Source organism: Cyanistes caeruleus, chromosome 2 (assembly GCF_971803275.1).
Source record: "Cyanistes caeruleus chromosome 2, bCyaCae1.hap1.1, whole genome shotgun sequence".
NCBI classification, from domain to species: domain Eukaryota; kingdom Metazoa; phylum Chordata; class Aves; order Passeriformes; family Paridae; genus Cyanistes; species Cyanistes caeruleus.
Genome location: NC_141702.1, coordinates 33804155 through 33821805, shown reverse-complemented (window position 1 = coordinate 33821805; position 17651 = coordinate 33804155). Strand labels below are relative to the sequence as shown.

At 40.8% G+C, this 17651-nt stretch overlaps 1 protein-coding gene across 1 annotated transcript; it reads right to left on the bottom strand.

The window, feature by feature from the left end:
• Positions 1-4474: 4474 nt before the first annotated feature.
• TPBG (trophoblast glycoprotein) lies at positions 4475-9094 on the bottom strand. The gene is made up of 2 exons (XM_086876386.1): positions 9000-9094; positions 4475-8595 (listed from the first exon to the last, which is right to left on the bottom strand). Exon 2 carries the CDS (start codon positions 8439-8441, stop codon positions 7320-7322), a length of 1122 nt encoding a protein of 373 aa, XP_086732512.1. The 5' UTR covers positions 8442-8595; positions 9000-9094; the 3' UTR covers positions 4475-7319.
• Positions 9095-17651: the final 8557 nt, after the last annotated feature.

Here is a 17651-nt window from a genome sequence, read left to right as displayed (position 1 = left end):
GACTTGTTTCCTAGGAATTCTACCTCTGCTTACCAATGTGAAGTAATCAAATTTGGTCACAATACAAAGGTGATGGATAAAAGTAATCTGATTAGGGATGATTAAATAAACTAGTGAAGAGGAAGCATATTCTGGATAGATGGTGTTACAGAGATGTCACTTTGAGAAATTACTGAGAGAACAAAGACTGGGGAATTTCAGGAGTTCTTACAAGTGTTTATATTTTCTCTCAAGTGTATGCCAGACATATACCTTTTCACTTGAAAATTGTTTTTTCTGCATTTTGTTCAATTTACATTAAAAAGAAAACAAGTGTGATTTTTCCAAAAGATGTTCAAGAACTTTTGAAAATGAAGCCACTTTAAACTACTTTGAGAGCAGAACCCCAGACTCTGGCCACTTTGGAAAATCTTGACCACTCAGCACCAGTTTTTGTTGACTTCCTGCTAATGGTCACACTAGGTGTGCAGGAACATGAATCATGTTCTTGTGCTTATCAATGTATTACATGCTTCTCAGGGACATACCCACTCCCTTTAGGCACTTAGGTCCCCTTTCCAATCTGTGAGAAAAAAAAAAAAAGCCCCTAAGCTAGCTAGCCAACAGAATGTACAGTGTGTCTTGAATTCTACTTCTCTTTTGTTTCATACAGTTTTACATTATATAAATACATTATATAAATATATACATTATATAAATAGATTTATACATGTATGTGTGTGTGTAAAATGCTTCTGTGTACATATAAAATAAAAATTCTTGTCTTCTGATGTTTAAGAGTTCTTAGTCCCCTCCAGGCTAACTAAAGCACCCACCTCTGATAGATGGAACCAGAAAATCAGTAGGGTAAAACCCCTGACTGAAATGGATTTAAATGTGTAACTATCTGTGGGATTCAATTATTGCTTGTTTATGAGCTATTAAGGAGAATGAATGAAGACACCTACCTGAAGAAAAAAATTGTGAGTGCAATAGCTTCTTTTTCTATCTTCAGAAGCTTTTAATTACTCAGATGTTCCAAAGTGGTGTCAGTTCATGACTGCTTACAGCATTCTTGCAATAAATGTTATTTTTTCTTATTTTGCTATTTCACTACCATTACTTGATGAAATATACAGTGAATTATGTTGAAATGTCTATCTGACTTTTGTTAATGTCCATTTGACAAATGAGTTCCTTATTGTATACATGTCCATGACATCACACAAAGCTACCCTGGGCTGTGGCACAGAAGGGAATTTCTACTAGAACAAATGGAATACCTAAGCAGACAGTGGAAGATACTAAGCTCAGTTCTGTGATAAAACTTAGGGCAGATAAATATACCATGTGTAAAGCCAAGCACCCTTCTGTGTTAGATGTCCTAAGAATGAGAAAAAAGCAATAACAGAAAACAATTTAGACACAAAACTAAATTATCAGCTATGCTCCTGGGACAACCTCAAAAAATTGTTCCTACCTAGTAAAATTTTTGCCATCTGTATTAGGTATCTATGAGAAGATAAACCACCATTCTTCCCTTTGACTTGCATGAAGTTACAATATAAACAATTTCATTAAAAGAAGTTGCAGCAATAAAAGTTTGTCAACTGAATGCTTTTCTGTACCCCCCTGGTTTTCACCAGGTTTTCTCGGTTTCAGCACCATCTTTCCTTAATAGTTCCATCAGTAATAACAGTGCCTTTATATTTCACTATGTAAATTTGTATTTTAAGACTTTAAAACACAACCTGATCTGCTAATTAAAAGGATGAAAATACATTACTGTTAAATTTAGAACCAGCACCTAACTTGTAAATTAATACCACACATACTGTAACCAAAAAAGCTATCAAACTATGTCCAAAAAAACAAGAACAATTGAAGCTCAATCTCTTATATTCACTGGCCAAACTTCTTTCTAAGTAAATCAATCAGCCCAACTATAAGGACTTTGCTTTTTCATTATTCTATCATGCAAATTCATAGCCCAATATCAACTTAGGCTAAAAGGAATACAACCACTCTTTTGGTAAAGACCTCAATATCTGTAAGGATTTATAGTAATAATATCAACAGAATGAACATATAACATTTATAAGCAATCTGGTAAATATTTTATTGGGGTTTTCCTCAAGAATATTTTTAAATTAGGAAACCAAACTTCAATCAGAAGAAGTTACAGCTGTTTCTTGCACATCTAAAATTTTTGCAACAGTGAAACCTTCTAGAACACAAGATTTCTAGCATTTTCATCACCGTATGTACTGAAATATTGCTAATTTATTCAGATGCTTTCATGCATAATTACTAGAAACACAAATCTGTTATTCTGCAAGTCTAACATCAGATAGGAAAAGCTGTCCAGTGAATACTTTGAAAAATATAAGTAATTGCAAATATTAAATTATTAACTATACCACAGATGCTGTCTAATGTACCGGTTTAATTTCCTTAATAGTTTGCTTTTTCTATTTAGGCTAACATTGGGAATGCAAAGCCTGATTTCAAGTTTTGCCTACGCAACAGATGACTTCTGGCATAGCAAGGTTTTTCCAAGGATGTGACAACACATAAATTGTAACACAGTTGAGAAAGTGAAAGTCCTTTTTAAGGACATCCTTTTACTGCAAACCTGTATTCTTCCTTCTAAAGGCTTGGTGTTTTTTTTTTCCAATGTGGGAGAGAAGTGCTGTTAGGTTTATTGTGTTGGTACAAAGAATCACTTTTCTGCTACTGCTGTATTGACTTGGGAAGCTAACAAAGTACACTTACTCCTGTATCACCAAAGGACCCTCAGCTCCCACGTGGTTTGTCTCTTTTCTGAGTGAAGTATCTGATAAATGCTGCACTCTCCAAATGTTCTGTTTTCTATCTCCCCTGCTTTTTTATTAGGCTTTCATTGTTTGATTTCAAGCCAAGGCCTTTGCCCCTTTTAAGCAGCATATTTGAAAAAAAAAAAAAAAAAAAAAAAAAAAGAAGAAAAAAATGATTATTAAGTTATGGGCCTGATCTGGTCATTATTATATCAGCAGGCACTGAATTAAATTCAATCTTCTATTCCACAAGAAACTCACAGTAGAAACACCTGCACCGCAAATACTGTAAGATGGGATGCCACTTGTTAACAGAATGTTTCTATTTATAGCAACATGAAGAAATTAGAGCTGTACCTATAAAAATGATCAGAACGTAATGGAGAGATTCAATCAGGAATTGTTCCTATCCATAACATTGTGACTTCCAGTGCTGAACCATTGTGAAGAGATACCTCTGTTTCCTTTACAAGCTTCCACTTTCTCTCATAGAATATAAATGTCATTTAGAAGCTTGAAACCAAAACATTTTTCTTACCAAATGCTATTTTCCTTCATCATATGCTGAGAATGAATGGTTCTTCTTGAACATTCAGCTGCTAAAGAGAAAGAAAAAGTGCATATCAAATTTTCATTCTGTCCACTTTGACAAAGAATTTTCCACATTAAGGCTTAAAGAGAAATAAAGATGCTAAATCTCAAAATATTGGTGCAGTCAGACTGATTTCTCTACCTGTCCAGATTCATGATACTCTTTTTAATGTATTTCTTGAGAAAATGAGGCAAAAAAGAAATTATGCAGATGCAGGAAGACTGGAGTATACCACAGGGAAAATGCTAGAAGAATAATGAGAGTTGGGATCCTAGTGCAGACATATTTTGAATAATCTGCCATGCCTGTTATCAGTGACATCTCAGTCAACAACAGAATCTGGGTCTGAACAGACTGCTCCGCTTGCTGCCATGTCACTGGGGACTGTTGCCAGTGCTTAAAAAGTAAATTACCCTGAATGAAAAGATTCAGAGCAGTTGTTGCAAAACTTCAAACCACTTTTTAGATGTCAGAATAACTGGTAATATTATGACTTGGCAAAATAAAAATTATCTAATAAAATAAAAGTGATCTAATATAATACCTTGGTTAAAGGATTTGGGGAATTTTCTTACCTGGCAACATCACTTACCCAAAATGTTTTGAGAAAATGTCTTAAAACTATGTCAATTCCTTGTGCTATATTTCCAAAAAAAATTTAAGATTGTTACAGCTAAAACTAGCTTTAACAAAGCAGCTAAACCTTGGAAAAATGATCCTTTCTGCTTCTTTGCTGTGCAGTCTTTCATGAAGGTTTGCCCACTACTTTAGTCTGGATGTTTTTCACCGACAACTGTGTCATGCAGAATTTAGGGAATTTATGTATACAAAACATATTTTAGAGGCATTTAGAACTGCATGTGTTTTATTGAAGAATGAATGAATAAGCTGCTCTGAAATAGTAGTCAACTGGAATCTCAGGTGTCAAAGCAGAGTAGGATTATAAAATGTGCTTCAGAAGAACGTTGAAACTAATTATTTTTTAAGTGTTTAGTTTGTAACCGCATTCTGAAGTAGTGTGGGGGCTACTTTTATGTGTCTTCTGAGTACCACTGTTAATTATTTTGTAAAAGAAAAGCAAAACAAATTTCAAGCACTGTTTATGGAAGGGAATTTAAGATCAAATAATGCATTGTACAAAACACCAAAGCATTCACGGTTGGTCAAACACTGCAGGGGAACATCATCCAACACAACACTGACACATGCTAAATGTTACATCCTAATAAATACACATGTAGGCAAATGACAAAAATTATTTTAAAGTAGCTGTCACCAGATCTCTAATAAATTTCTATTACATTGACTAAGATACAAAAATAATAGTAATAATAATCTTTAGAATAATATGTGTAGTAACAGTAACAACAGTTACACTTGCCCACTATACAAATACTTGGTCTGTTGGTGAGAGACTGCAATTAAAGTCGTTGCCTGTCCTTACACAGCTCTACAAATGCATGGCTGTTACATTAACACATCACGGATAATTGCTTTTACTGTAGTTACTTTAAAGTATCTGTTAACAAAACTCAGATTATGATGTCTCAGATGCCCAAGAAATGGCTTGGTTTGCACATATTTTCTCTATTATATTACAGGAGCATCTTAAGCAAGGATGATGCTCTGCTCCTCTTGGCACTGTACAGGTGTGAGTTTATCATCTCCAGAATAACCGATACAACAAAGCACACTGCGTAGCTACTGTAAATTCTAGCTTCTTACATAAACTATCTAATGTATACCAAGTATGAAGGGTTTGCATAGTGGCAACAGTAATAGTTCTTCACACAGGGGTTTTCACACTATCCTTAAAATATGGGCAGCTAATATTCAGACGGGCAGCCTGCTTTATAAGAACCCACAAACTTAGTTCATATGCCTTTAACCAGATATTGCTCATACACTTAAATTACAGCAGGAGAAATATGCTATCACTTAATTCACATTAATTGCAAAATATATACTGATTTACAAAACAAGAGTTGTACTTAATATCCATTCTTTTTTTTTTACTTTTAAGGGTAAATGCACATAAGTACATTAAAAAAAAAATCACTATTAAACAAATCCAATTTAAAGCAGTAGAAAATTAGTCAAAAGCAAGTTGTGCTACTTGCTTTGTCTGAAGTTGCAAGATGAAAAATGCATTTGAATAATACTGATGCCCAAAATAGATTATATTTCTTCTTATACTTTAAAGACTATTTTATATTTATGAGCTCTTACCAAATGTATACGTCTATGAGAAAACTGTCACTTTTGAAAGCAAAAGGAATTAGCTAGCAATTCATAAAATCTGAGAGATGCTCAAGAGCTTCAAGTAACAGTGACCATGGAAAAAGCTCCACAGATAAATTGATATACATCAAGTCACATCACACTTTTACAGCTGGTCTATATTTTTTTTCATTAAGAAACCATAAATAGATTAGAAAAAGTGCACTAGTTATCGGCAGCCACTGCAAGGTTCTTGCTAACGCTTCTATATGTGGTCAGAGGGGCATCTTAAATTAGGCATTCTGAAGGGCTTTTTTGCATGCTTTATCTATTTACAAGAAAATGCATTCCCAAACAAGTAGTAAGCAACATACCATACTGAATGCACCTGTTAAATGCATGAAGATAAATGCAAAGTTCCATCAAGTAACTGGACGTAGATCGCTACAGAACTTCTCAAGTACTAAGACCTTAAAAAGGAAACAGCAATCTAATAAATGCTGTAGTGATGCACAGAGCTTGCTGACCACACGATTGAGCTGCATTTAATTTAGTTCAGGACACACAAATATAGTTTTTTACAATAAGCCATTCCGTTCAGGTAAAATGTTCTTCAGCTTACCAACTCCACAATTTAATTTGGTTGATTTTTTTTTTTTTTTTTTTAATTTGGTAGAGAAGACCTTATGAAAATTCTATTAGCTTGTACCTTCCCAGCAAAGTGGACCCTAACATCTGTCTTGACATTATGCAGGTGCTTTCAGAACGCAGTCTGAGGGGTTTGTGCCAAGTGAAACTGCTCTCATCATTTAATTCTCAGTGTAATTAAACTCAGTATAATTCTCCTAACATATATCACAAAATTGTCAAACATTTATGGCTCTAAGCTACACATTTGTATAAACTTTTATTCATATTACTACTGCAGAGCTATTACTTCAGAGACTATAGCACTATTCACATTCTTAGATGTCCATACTTTTCTCATAGAACAGCAAACACGACAGTTCTTGTAAGACTGTTTATTGAATTTAACAGTTCAGACTGAGTTTAGATGGAGTTTAGATGCAGTTTGTATAAAAAAATTCTGTCTAGTCACATAAACTGCAATCAAAAGTAACTACAAAATAGTAAGGGACTTACTGAGATCGTAAATTTCGTAACATGTAAAACTATACAGTATTTGTGCATGCTTGCTATTTGATTTCCTTCTGAAGAGCTGTTAAAAGGAGTTTATTTTGTTTTTAAAATCTCAAGATAGTCTATGAAATGTAATCATCGCATCTCAATTCAGATATACGAGATCAAAACTGGCACAGAGGAACGTAACATTATTTTTCCTAAAAAGTTGAGGCAGCTTTTGTTGAATGGCGTCTGCATCAGTAAACGTTTTATAAACTCTTGTGGCTTTGGATCATCAGAGAGAATCCTTTTTTTTCTTTTGACATCTTGAAAAAACATTTCCCACAAGTGCAGACAGGTGAGGAGGAAACTAAGTAGCAGCTTGTTTCCTACACGCAGCTGAACGCCATGCTCAGCAGTCCAGTGTCTCAAAACAAAAATTAATTTGACATCACAGGGAGGCATATCCCCCTCAAGTTACAAGCATGTCTGAGACTTTTCAGGGGAGATGGAAGCAAGCACAAGGGTAAAGCATAAGTCTACTTTTCATGCATAGGTACTTAGCACTGCCCTGCATTTGGGGCACTTGGTCAGACATCCGAGTTGGAGCTGAGGTTTGTTAACCTGGGGTCTGCATTGATCTCGTATCTGTAGTGGTAGCCCTCCATGTGATCCCTACAGGCATCTCTGATGTTGTGCATCCACTTTTTGATTCCTTTTCGGTTCAAGTACAAAACTAGGAGGAATATGGCCCCAATGAGAGCCAAGACTATCCCCAGGAAGACGTATGAAGTCTGTAGCTGGGAAGGCAGGTCTGTGGGCACGGAGCAGTTCAGGTCCGAGCCATTGATCTTCAGCAGGGCTTTGCCCAACATCTTGTCAGGGGAGGCACAGGTCAGGGCTTCTTTGCCCTCCACCTGGTCGCTCTCCTTGAGCCAAGCCACCAGGTCCTCGATGGCACAGTCACAGACCCAGGCGTTGTGGCCCAGGACGATGTGCCGGAGCGCAGGCAGGCTGCGGAACTGGGCCAGGGTGCTGTTCCGCAGCACACCCAGGGAGTTGTCGCTGAGGTTGAGGCTCTGCAGCTGGCCCAATCCCTGGAAAGAGACATTTCTCAGGCCCACCAGGGAGTTGTTGCTGAGGTCCAGCTGCCGCAGGGCCGGCAGGGCAGTGAACATGCCGGCGGGCAGCAGCAGCAGCCCGTTGTCGGCCAGCTCCAGGCGGCTGAGGTTGGGCAGGGCCCCGGACTGCAGCAGGGCGGCCAGGCTGAGCAGGACGCCGTGTTCGCGCAGGGCCCCGCGGAGGGCCAGCTCCTCCAGCGGGCTGCCGCCCTCCCCGAAGGCCTGCGGGCTGAGGGAGACCAGCGCGTTTCCGCTGAGGTCCAGCTGCCGCAGGGCGGGCAGGGCGAGGGAGCCGGCCTCCACGGTCCGCAGGTGGTTGCCACTGAGGTTGAGGGAAGCGAGGTCGGGCAGGCTCTGAGCGGGGAAGGAGCCGGCCGGCAGGTCGGTCAGGGGGTTGCCGGTGATGAAGAGGCTGCGCACGTAAGGCGGCAGGTCGGGGGGCACCGCCGTCAGGTTCCTGTTCACGCACTTCACCGTCTTGGCCGGCTCCGAGCACTCGCAGAGGGCCGGGCAGCCGCCGGCCTGCGCCGAGCCGCAGCCCAGCAGGACGGGCAGCAGCAGCCCCAGGCAGAGCGCGCCGCGCCCCGGCATCGCGCCCGGCCCGGCCCCGCACGCAACTTTTCCCTCCGGGCGCCTCCGGCTCCGGGCGGCGCGGCGAGGCGGGGGCCGGCTCCGGGCAGCCCTTTCTTCGGGGGCAGGCGTTTCCCCTCGGGGGCTGGCTCCGCTCCGCTTTCCGCAGCGAGACCTGCGGCAGGGGAGGAAAGGGAGACGGCAGCGGCGGGGCGGCGCGGCTCCTCTCGCCCGCGCCCACCCACCCTCCCCCGGCCCGCGTCTCGTCCCCCGCCCCCGCCCCGGATACGCGGCTCGCCCGGGTGGCCCCGACCTCGCGGCAGAGCGGGAGAACACGCGGAGGAACAAGTTTTCGCCCACTTCCAGCTCACGCCGCCACCTTCCCACCCGGCCGTCGACTCCACCGGCGGAGCACGGAGGGGAAGAGGAGGGTCTGACCCGCTGCCGCCCACCGTGTCCCGCGGCTCCCCACCTGCCGTCCCTACCCCCGGGCTCTTCCCCTCCGCTCCGCACCGCTATAAACTCCCGCCCCGGAAACCCACCGCGGAGCCCAGCCCGGTCCCGGACCCCGACCCTCACCTCCCGCCCCGCGTGCAGAACAAACTCCACCGGAGCTCGCCGCCGACTGCCCCCAGCCCTGCCGCCAACTCCGCGCCCACCCTCGCCGCGCCTAGCCCTGCCTCCGCTGGCAGGAGAAACCAAGCGCCGCCCGGCCAGGGGGAGCCGCCGCCCGCGCCCCGCCCGGCTCCAGCCCGCCGCCCCCGCGCTCCAGCTCAGCCGCCGCTGCCGGGCTGCCTCGCCCGGGAGCCAGCGGGAGGCTCCTCTCGGAGTCCCGTCCCTCTCTTTCCCGGGCCCAGGTGTGGTGCCGGAGACCCACCTGGCCGCCGAGCGGAGCCGCGCCGTGCGGGGCTTCAGCTCGGCTCGCTGTGCGCGGAGCGGCTCCCGCCCGCCTCTGGAAGGGAGAGCCCCGCGCTCCGCTCCCCGCCTGGCAGCGCCCTTCTTGTGCCTGCCCCGCCGCGGCTGCTGGGCGCCGCTCCCCGCTGCTTCCACGGTGGGCGCGCTCAGGCCGGCGGCAGCATGGGGAATCCCGGCGGGTTTGGAGCGCGGGGGTGCCGTGCCGGCTGCTGGCGGCCGCTGCCCCCGGCCGCCTACCCAGGGATCGCGTTTCGGGAGAGGAGGGAACAGCAGCCACAAAATACACCGGGTGAGCTCCAAAGCTAAAGCAAAAGAAAAAAACCCCAAACCAACAAACCCAAACCTAAAATAACACCAAAACAACACTTAAACCCACCGGGAACTTTAGAGATGCTAAAATAAATAATAGTAGTGATCTTTAAGGAAATAAAAGGATCTGCAAATCGACGGCTCAAGACTGAGATTTAAACTTTATTATGGTGAGGAAAAGCCTGTAAGTACCTGTCTGCATGTAAAATATTTACCAGCTTCAGCCGCTGTGGCTGTCCCAGAACCGTCCTGGCAGGGCTGAACAACCCGGGTGTAACAAGGCAACCGAGTAACTCGCTTACGTTATCCCACAGAGGGGATATTAGAGAAAGTCGTGAATGGTGTGAGCTGCCATGTGGCAGTATTTGGCTGTATTTGGCCACTGGTCCCTAGGAAGTGATTGAGATCATTAAATAACACCTAATTAACCGAAAAGATCCACCAATGTATACAAATAACCAGTTTTAGCAATGTGAAACAGAACGTTTTGAGGCGATGACTCCTTTGGGCTTTCCTGATCCTTCTGTTGGCTGCCTACACAAGATTTCCTTCTCTCCGTATGTCAGAGTTACACTCCTTCTGCTTTCCTGGTAAACTATGTTCCTTTTTTTGGTAGAGTCAGCAGGAATCTCAGAGCTGTCAAAAGCTATAGGGGAAATGAACAGATGAGTCCAGTATGAAGTCTTGATAAAATCAGCCCCAGAATCTGGAGAATAATGAACTAAAACACCAGTTAGTGTAGGATTGTTCTCTTCTCTCTAGCCTGACAGTGGTGTTACGGTGCAGCAAAGTCTGGGGTTGGGGTGACAGGCAAGGGCTGTCCAGCTGATAGAGCAGTGCACCCCTTACATGAAAATTATGGAGAAAATAAAATACGGAGTGGCTGAAGTAATAGTGATACAAGTGAGATCTTGGACTCACAAGCAGTTCCAGAACTTTGGGAAGTTATTGCTTTGATGTCAAGTTAGAAAAACAGTGGCACTATGCTGCAGGAGATTTTAGTTGGTTGAAAGGTTATTGACATGCCTTTTAGTATAGTGGTCAGAAAAATAGATAGGTTAAGCTGTCCTGCATTTTGTTCTCCTAATCTATGAAAATTCTTTGAAAAAGTCAAAGAAACACCCCTGCCCCCAAACTGTTCTAATAGACAACAGTAAAATTCAGTGACCAGTAAGTAGTTTCCAAAAGGAGATAGCTTTTAAAAATAGGTAACTGAATATATTACCAAAAATAAATCCTATCAAAAATACTAAATCAGCATAACCATAACCACCTTTTATACAATATTCAGATACAATGTAATTTTGAATTAAATAATACAATTAGGAGCAATTACACTGATCTTATTGTGCTCAACATAGTTTTCCTAGCAGTTTGGGTTCTTCCTGACTGTCTAGATGGGACTGTGCCTCTTGTCCTTCACAGCAGGTTAGCTCTTTGGGCAGGGGACATGGTTTCTTTCCATCTCTGTGGAGTGCTCACTGACAGGTACTTGAATGTGCTGCAGTAATGCAAATAATAGATAACAAGTATTTTCCTATTTTTTCCTATTATTCCAGTAGTAAATTGTACCTGCTAAACCTGCTTAAACTTGCAAAAGGAAGAAAACCACTTGTAATCTGATTTCTTTTCTTCTTGTTTAAATAAAACAATGTTTCTTAGAGACATCCTCTGAAAAAAAAAATGGAACTTTCTGGTGAATTCACTTATACTAAGTAGATTTCCTGGATGTGTTTGTAATGTACTAGGAAAATGAAAAACCCCAACTTTGATGTGTTTACAGGTCAGTTTTGGCTATTACGATTGATTGATTTTTGAATTTGCATTGCACAGCCCATAGGATCTCATCTCATAGTTTTTTTTGCATAAAGGTTATGCAAAACTTCTGCCTGAGTTAAATTACAGGATTTAAAAATATATCATCTTGGGTAAGGGACTCAACTGGAAGTTAATTTACTATTGGAAACTATTCCTGTGTCTGATATTTTCGGGGGTTGACTGAGAATCTCATGTTAGAGGGTGTGGGGGTTGAAACAATGCTTCAGTCTCTGCTACTCCAGGCTGAGGCTGGATAACATGCTGGTCATCTGGAATCATGAAGGAAACCTCTGACTGTCCTTCCCCAGAATGTTAAAGCTTGTTTCATGTGATGAGATCTGCTTGCTTTTGAAAATAAGTACTCCAGTAATTCAGCTTCCACAAAGTGAAAATGGGACACCTACCTAAAGGGCTGCAGAGTCACAGGACAGCCTGTGATAACTGTATTACTCGACCATTTTGGCATTGCTGTTCCCCTTTTAAGGCTCTCAGCTTAGAAGATAATAAAGTATCATTTGTAGATGCTCATGTCACTTCACTGTCCTCAGGAAAATCTCAAAGATTATTTTATATACTGAAATTTAAGACTGTTAATTAAATTCATTCAGATTGATCCCATCCTAATTAATCTTCTCAATGCCCCCTTGGACAGATACTAAACAATGCTGGATACCCTTTTTGAGTGGCCTGACTGAACCTGATGTCCAAGAAGTTGGAATAACTTGGGGAAGGACTCCATATAATAGTGGTCATATTTTTTTTTTTTTTTTTTTACTTTTTTTTTCTTTATCAACAGGGAGATTTTTGTTTCTTCTGAGAAATGTTTTTATATTGCCTCAACATTGTATGAAGATACTCGGCACTTTGTAGGAAGTGACCCTGGAAGGGTATTTATAATCTGCTAAAGATAATTAACCAAGTGAGCAATTGCACAGAGACCAGAATTCTTTCCTTCTACCAAAAATATCTTCCCACAAAAGTGGAAGAACAAGCTGCAAGTTCCGTCTGCTTCCTCACATAGAGAGATCCAGCAGCAGGTCCTCCAAGGGACACCTGTTTCCCTTGAGGCTTGGCTTCCTTTGAACAAACACCATCAGAATACTTAAGATTGTGTCATAAAACTACTTAGGCAACCAAATATTGCCTCAAATTCTTCTTTGAATTTTATTCAGCATTCACATGTTCACACCCATAAACATTCAGGCCCCAGTTTTCTTTTCAGGTGCACTTAAATTCATAGTGATAGTTTTTGATTGAAGCTATACAGAAGACAGTCTTCAAGGAATCTATGTTTGCATTCTCTTGTATGTTTTCTATTTTTTATATTGAAAAAATGAAAGTTAATTTAATACAGAGAATGTTGATTTTTAATACTGTGAAAACACATTAAAGTTTGCCAGAACTAACAGAAAAAAAGATTATGCTAAAAGTGACCTTTTTTGGGGGTCTTTAAATATGTTAATTGGGTATCTGTCACAGTGCACTGTTTTAACTTCTTTTTAACTGGAGACTCCTGCATGCTTAGCTGGGAAGAGAAGGAACCACAGGAGAAAAAATGTCCCCACCTGAATGTAAGAAATGCTGAAAACTGCTGAAACTGAAGACACACTCTTTAGCTGGTCCCCAGGTTTCCCAGTAGTGTTTTATTGTTAAAACCTGCAACTCAAATGAGAAGGAAGCAAGGGTGACTTCCTCCAGCAAAACCAGCTGTCAGAGCTGGAGTCAGGAATGTAGTAGAAAAAAAGATTTGGGAAGAGGAATTGCTGTATTCCAGATGCTGCCACTGTGTGCTTATCCCTCTGCCCTCTGCTTGACATGTTCCGACGTGTAGAGTATCTGCAACATGAGCCAAGCTGAAAAACCGCTTACAAGTTCATCACAATATAACTGGGAATTTAACATGCTTAAACAGGCCAGGCTAAATTTTCAACCATGCTTTTATTCTTTCTTTGCTCAGGAACAATGCATGTCTTACTTTTAAGCTATCTTTGATGGATTCCTAGATGGATTTTAAAATGGTAATTTCTTTTTCATTATTCTAATTTTAAGTATGTAAGTTTAGTTCTAAGACCTGGATTATTTTCTAAGTAAACTCTACAAAGAGTAAATCACCACAGCCAGTAAAACTCTTCCTTCTACAAAATAAGCCTTCTCATTTTAGTTCTTCCAGAAGGACCAAAATGACCTGCTTTCTGATTACTCCTTATTACTCTGATTCACAGTGCAGGGTTGATAATATGAGTAGGCTTCAGCTGGAAAGGTTGTATATTTGTGTCCTCTTGGGATGTCAATCTAGACGTCTGAAGGCAAACCTGGGAAATTGGCTGAGCAGATTATTTGTTGGATTAGCATTGCTCTGGGCCATGGTGACCTGCCTTGCTACACACAGTCACTCCCAGCTGACACTGAACTCAAAATCCTGTTTTTTTGGCCAACTGGCAATGTTGTCTTCATTATACGTGTAAGGAAGGCACCATGTTGTATTGAGGTGCTGGGTTCCAGTTCACTTCTGCTCAAGCTTTCTAGGGGACTCTTAAAGGATGGCATAGGTTGGGGCAGTCCCTGACCTGTAGTGGGGAAAAGGGAGAGCTGATATATACTGCTTCCTCTTTGTCTCCGAAAAGCAGAAACCCAGATCTGCAGGGAATTTGGGCCAATGTGTTCCTCACACTTCTCTCGACAGTCCCACTCGTTCCTCACTCGGCAGGCAGTGCTGTGCCAAGGTTTTGCAGCCACTCGTGGTGCCAAGGGTGTTTCCCGGCTTGCCCTTGCTTCCCTGGCAAGGAAGGGTGGGTGACTCCAGCACTCAGGGTTGAGGGAGCACTAACTACAGAGGACCACAAGTTGGGAGTATTTCCATGGAAAGCCTTTTTCATGAAAACATTTTGATCAGTTGAAACTGGAAGTCTTTGTAGGGAAGAGTTGAATTTTATGAATTCCCCATTAAAAAAAAAACCAAACAAACCACCAAAACAACAACAACAACAAAAAAGGCATTTAAAAGGCTCAGCAGATTTGAGAACATATGGGGTTTGATTCTCCCCTGTCTTACACATTGTGTCGTTGTTTACGATCTGACAAAGCAGACTTAAAATGCAACCTCTCTGCCTGGGTAGGATTCTCCTCCACAAGTATGATTGAATACACAATATTAAAAAGCTTGGTGAGTAAGTCTCCTGCTTCTTTTCCTTCATGATTATCATTTGTTACCTGCACTTGACCACCATGACACATGTAGGTTTATACTGTCCTCTTCTACTGAACTCTTCCTGTTTTGCTTTGCCTTCCCATCCTTCTCCAGCTTTAGCTCAAGACTTCATCTTTCTGGGTTACTACATCTGAAGTGTTCTGTAAGGGATTCATTCTTAGAGATTGGAAGAGGGTGGGAGGAACAGGGGATACAGTAATTTTTTTGTGGAGGTGGCATATTCTGTCAGCAAAGGAGGAAGGTAATACCTTCCTTGCCCTTTAGCATGGATGACTACACCTGAAATACTGCATTCCATTCTGGCATCCTGTCACTGGAAAAAATGACAAGAAAGAGAGAAGAAGAGAAGAAAAAAAGAAAAAGAAAAAGAAAAAGAAAAAGAAAAAGAAAAAGAAAAAGAAAAAGAAAAAGAAAAAGAAAAAGAAAAAGAAAAAGAAAAAGAAAAAGAAAAAGAAAAAGAAAAAGAAAAAGAAAAAGAAAAAGAGAAAAAGAAGAAAAAGAAAAGGAAAAGAGGGAGGGAGGGAGGGAGGGAGGGAGGGAGGGAGGGAGGGAAGGAAGAGAAGAGAAGAGAAGAGAAGAGAAGAGAAGAGAAGAGAAGAGAAGAGAAGAGAAGAGAAGAGAAGAGAAGAGAAGAGAAGAGAAGAGAAGAGAAGAGAAGAGAAGAGAAGAGAAGAGAAGAGAAGAGAAGAGAAGAGAAGAGAAGAGAAGAGAAGAGAAGAGAAGAGAAGAGAAGAGAAGAGAAGAGAAGAAAGGAGCAATAAAAGTGATTTGGAGGCTAGATGTATGCTGACTTATATGGAAAGACTAAAATAAATTTTAAAATTTTGGGCAAAGGCTTGCCCAAGCAAAAAAGGCTACAGAAGATACCTTTGTTTCAAAATAGGCTAAAATGAGTGAAGAGGGCAGCTATTTGTAGTACTTTAAGCTGGGTAGAGGTGATTGGATGACATTCAGGAAACAGAAATGCATACTTAGCATAAAAAATAAACGTGCTTACATGATAGAATTCTGTCCTTAGTACACTGCATTATGGTTATTTACTGTATGTACTTTGTTAAAGAAAGTACTTCAGAATTCCTAGAAAGTTCCCTGTGCTACAATCAGCTAAATGAACTGGTGAAGACATGACTCTAATACATGCGTATATTTCTGTCATGCTTGAAAAGAGTCTCAAATATCACAATAGCAGGAGGGTGTATGTGAATCTGTCTGTACAAAGGGCAACTCTTATTTTTTCCTGACTGATTCTTGTAACTTTAGGAATCTCATTCCCTCAGTTTATGGCTGTGGACACTTACAGATTTTGTGCAATTTCTCGTTATTCAGTCCAAGAACCTCTTACTAGACTCCAATCTTTATATACCTTGGAAGTTCTGTGTCTGTCTGTCAGTCCACTACGGTGACAGATGAAGAGGTAAAAGGGAAGTAACGTGGTAATTGAGTATTTTTAAGGAATGCATTCTTAATTTTTTTTCTCTGTTTTTATGATGTCATAGCCAAGAATCACAAGATCCTCTGCAATTATATGTAGAACATATAATTGTAGTCTGTTCTGACACTTTAATTTCCAATAAAATTAAAGTCTGGATCAAAAGACCCCAGCTTTCTTTGGCCAAATTTGCGTGCTTAAAAATATGCTAGCTTTAGTGATTTAGTACAATAGTGAAGCATGATGTGTGTCCTCACCAGCTAGCCATGGAAAGTTAATGTCACTGGGCTGAACTATTTTAGTATCGTTTATGGGTAATATAATGTATTTTACATTACACAGTCTATTATAATTATCAGCAGGTCGATGTTTTATAAGGTTTGAGGTCTACCCCATTAGGTTTATTATTTCTGAATGTAAACTGGAAGAACTTCAGCTCCAGAAAAAGAGCCCAACTCTTGCTATGACATTGGAGCAAAAGTCTGCCTAGTCTACCATATTGTTCTTATTGTGGCCAATACACATTGCTGAAGAAAGACATTAAATTCTGTTCAAACATGAACTCTTCAATATTTTTTCCCAAACTCCATTAATTTGTGGCTGAGAAACTTTTGAATCAGAGCTTAAAAATCTTCAGTACTATGAATATGGGTACTGTCAGCCAATTCTTTTCACTTGAAAGATTTTACAATGGAAAGATTCTCTGTTGAAATATGCTTCTGTTTCAACCTGAAATTTGAAAATAAAATCATGCATCCTTAGTGTTTTGAAGGTTTAAAAATGAAGTAAAATAGTTACAAGTTTACACCACCCCTTTTCATTTTCTAGCTCTGAAATACTTCAATCATAGGATGTCGGAATGGGAAAAAATGGAAGTGAAGCAGTAGTCTTAATTCGTCTGTTTACAGTCTATGGCCAAACAGAGGGAGAGATATGAGAAAAAAGGGGACAAAATTAAAAAATGTCTAAACTTATAGTTATTGAACATAAGGAGAAACAGAAAACATTTGATTTTTTTAAATGTATTTTTGATCAATCTTTCCATACAATACTATTAACAAGTGAAAAGAAAAACTATTTGAGCATTTTTCTGGGAGAAATTCTGTTTTTAACCAATTGTGGTTGACTTTCTCCAGACATCTGAGTATGTTTATTAAAATATTTATTAAGAAATTAAAAATTTTCTGCCTTTAAAATTAAATAGATGATATAATGAGACACACATTAATTTTAGATTTCTATATATTTGTAATACACTTCAGAATCATTGTGTATGCTTGATGTTATTGAATAAACTGTTGTGCAGTTGCACAGTATGCATCCATCAAAGTCCCTCAGAAAAATTTGTTGGATGGTTTCTTTGTTTCATTAGGACCTCCCTGTGACATATTCAGAGCAAAAATGCCCTATGGGGCATAAAATGGCTCTCTGAAGCTCTTTCCCTTCTCTGGGTGCAGATGGCCTCTACAGAAAACAGGGCATGGACATGGAACATTTTGAAGGAAATACGAGTTTGAGAGTGAGCCATACATACCTGCAATTTATTTAATGG

What these genes read in the sequence shown, in the direction of transcription:
- TPBG (XM_086876386.1), bottom strand. Translation starts at nt 8,441, where the DNA reads ATGCCGGGGCGCGGCGCGCTCTGCCTGGGGCTGCTGCTGCCCGTCCTG.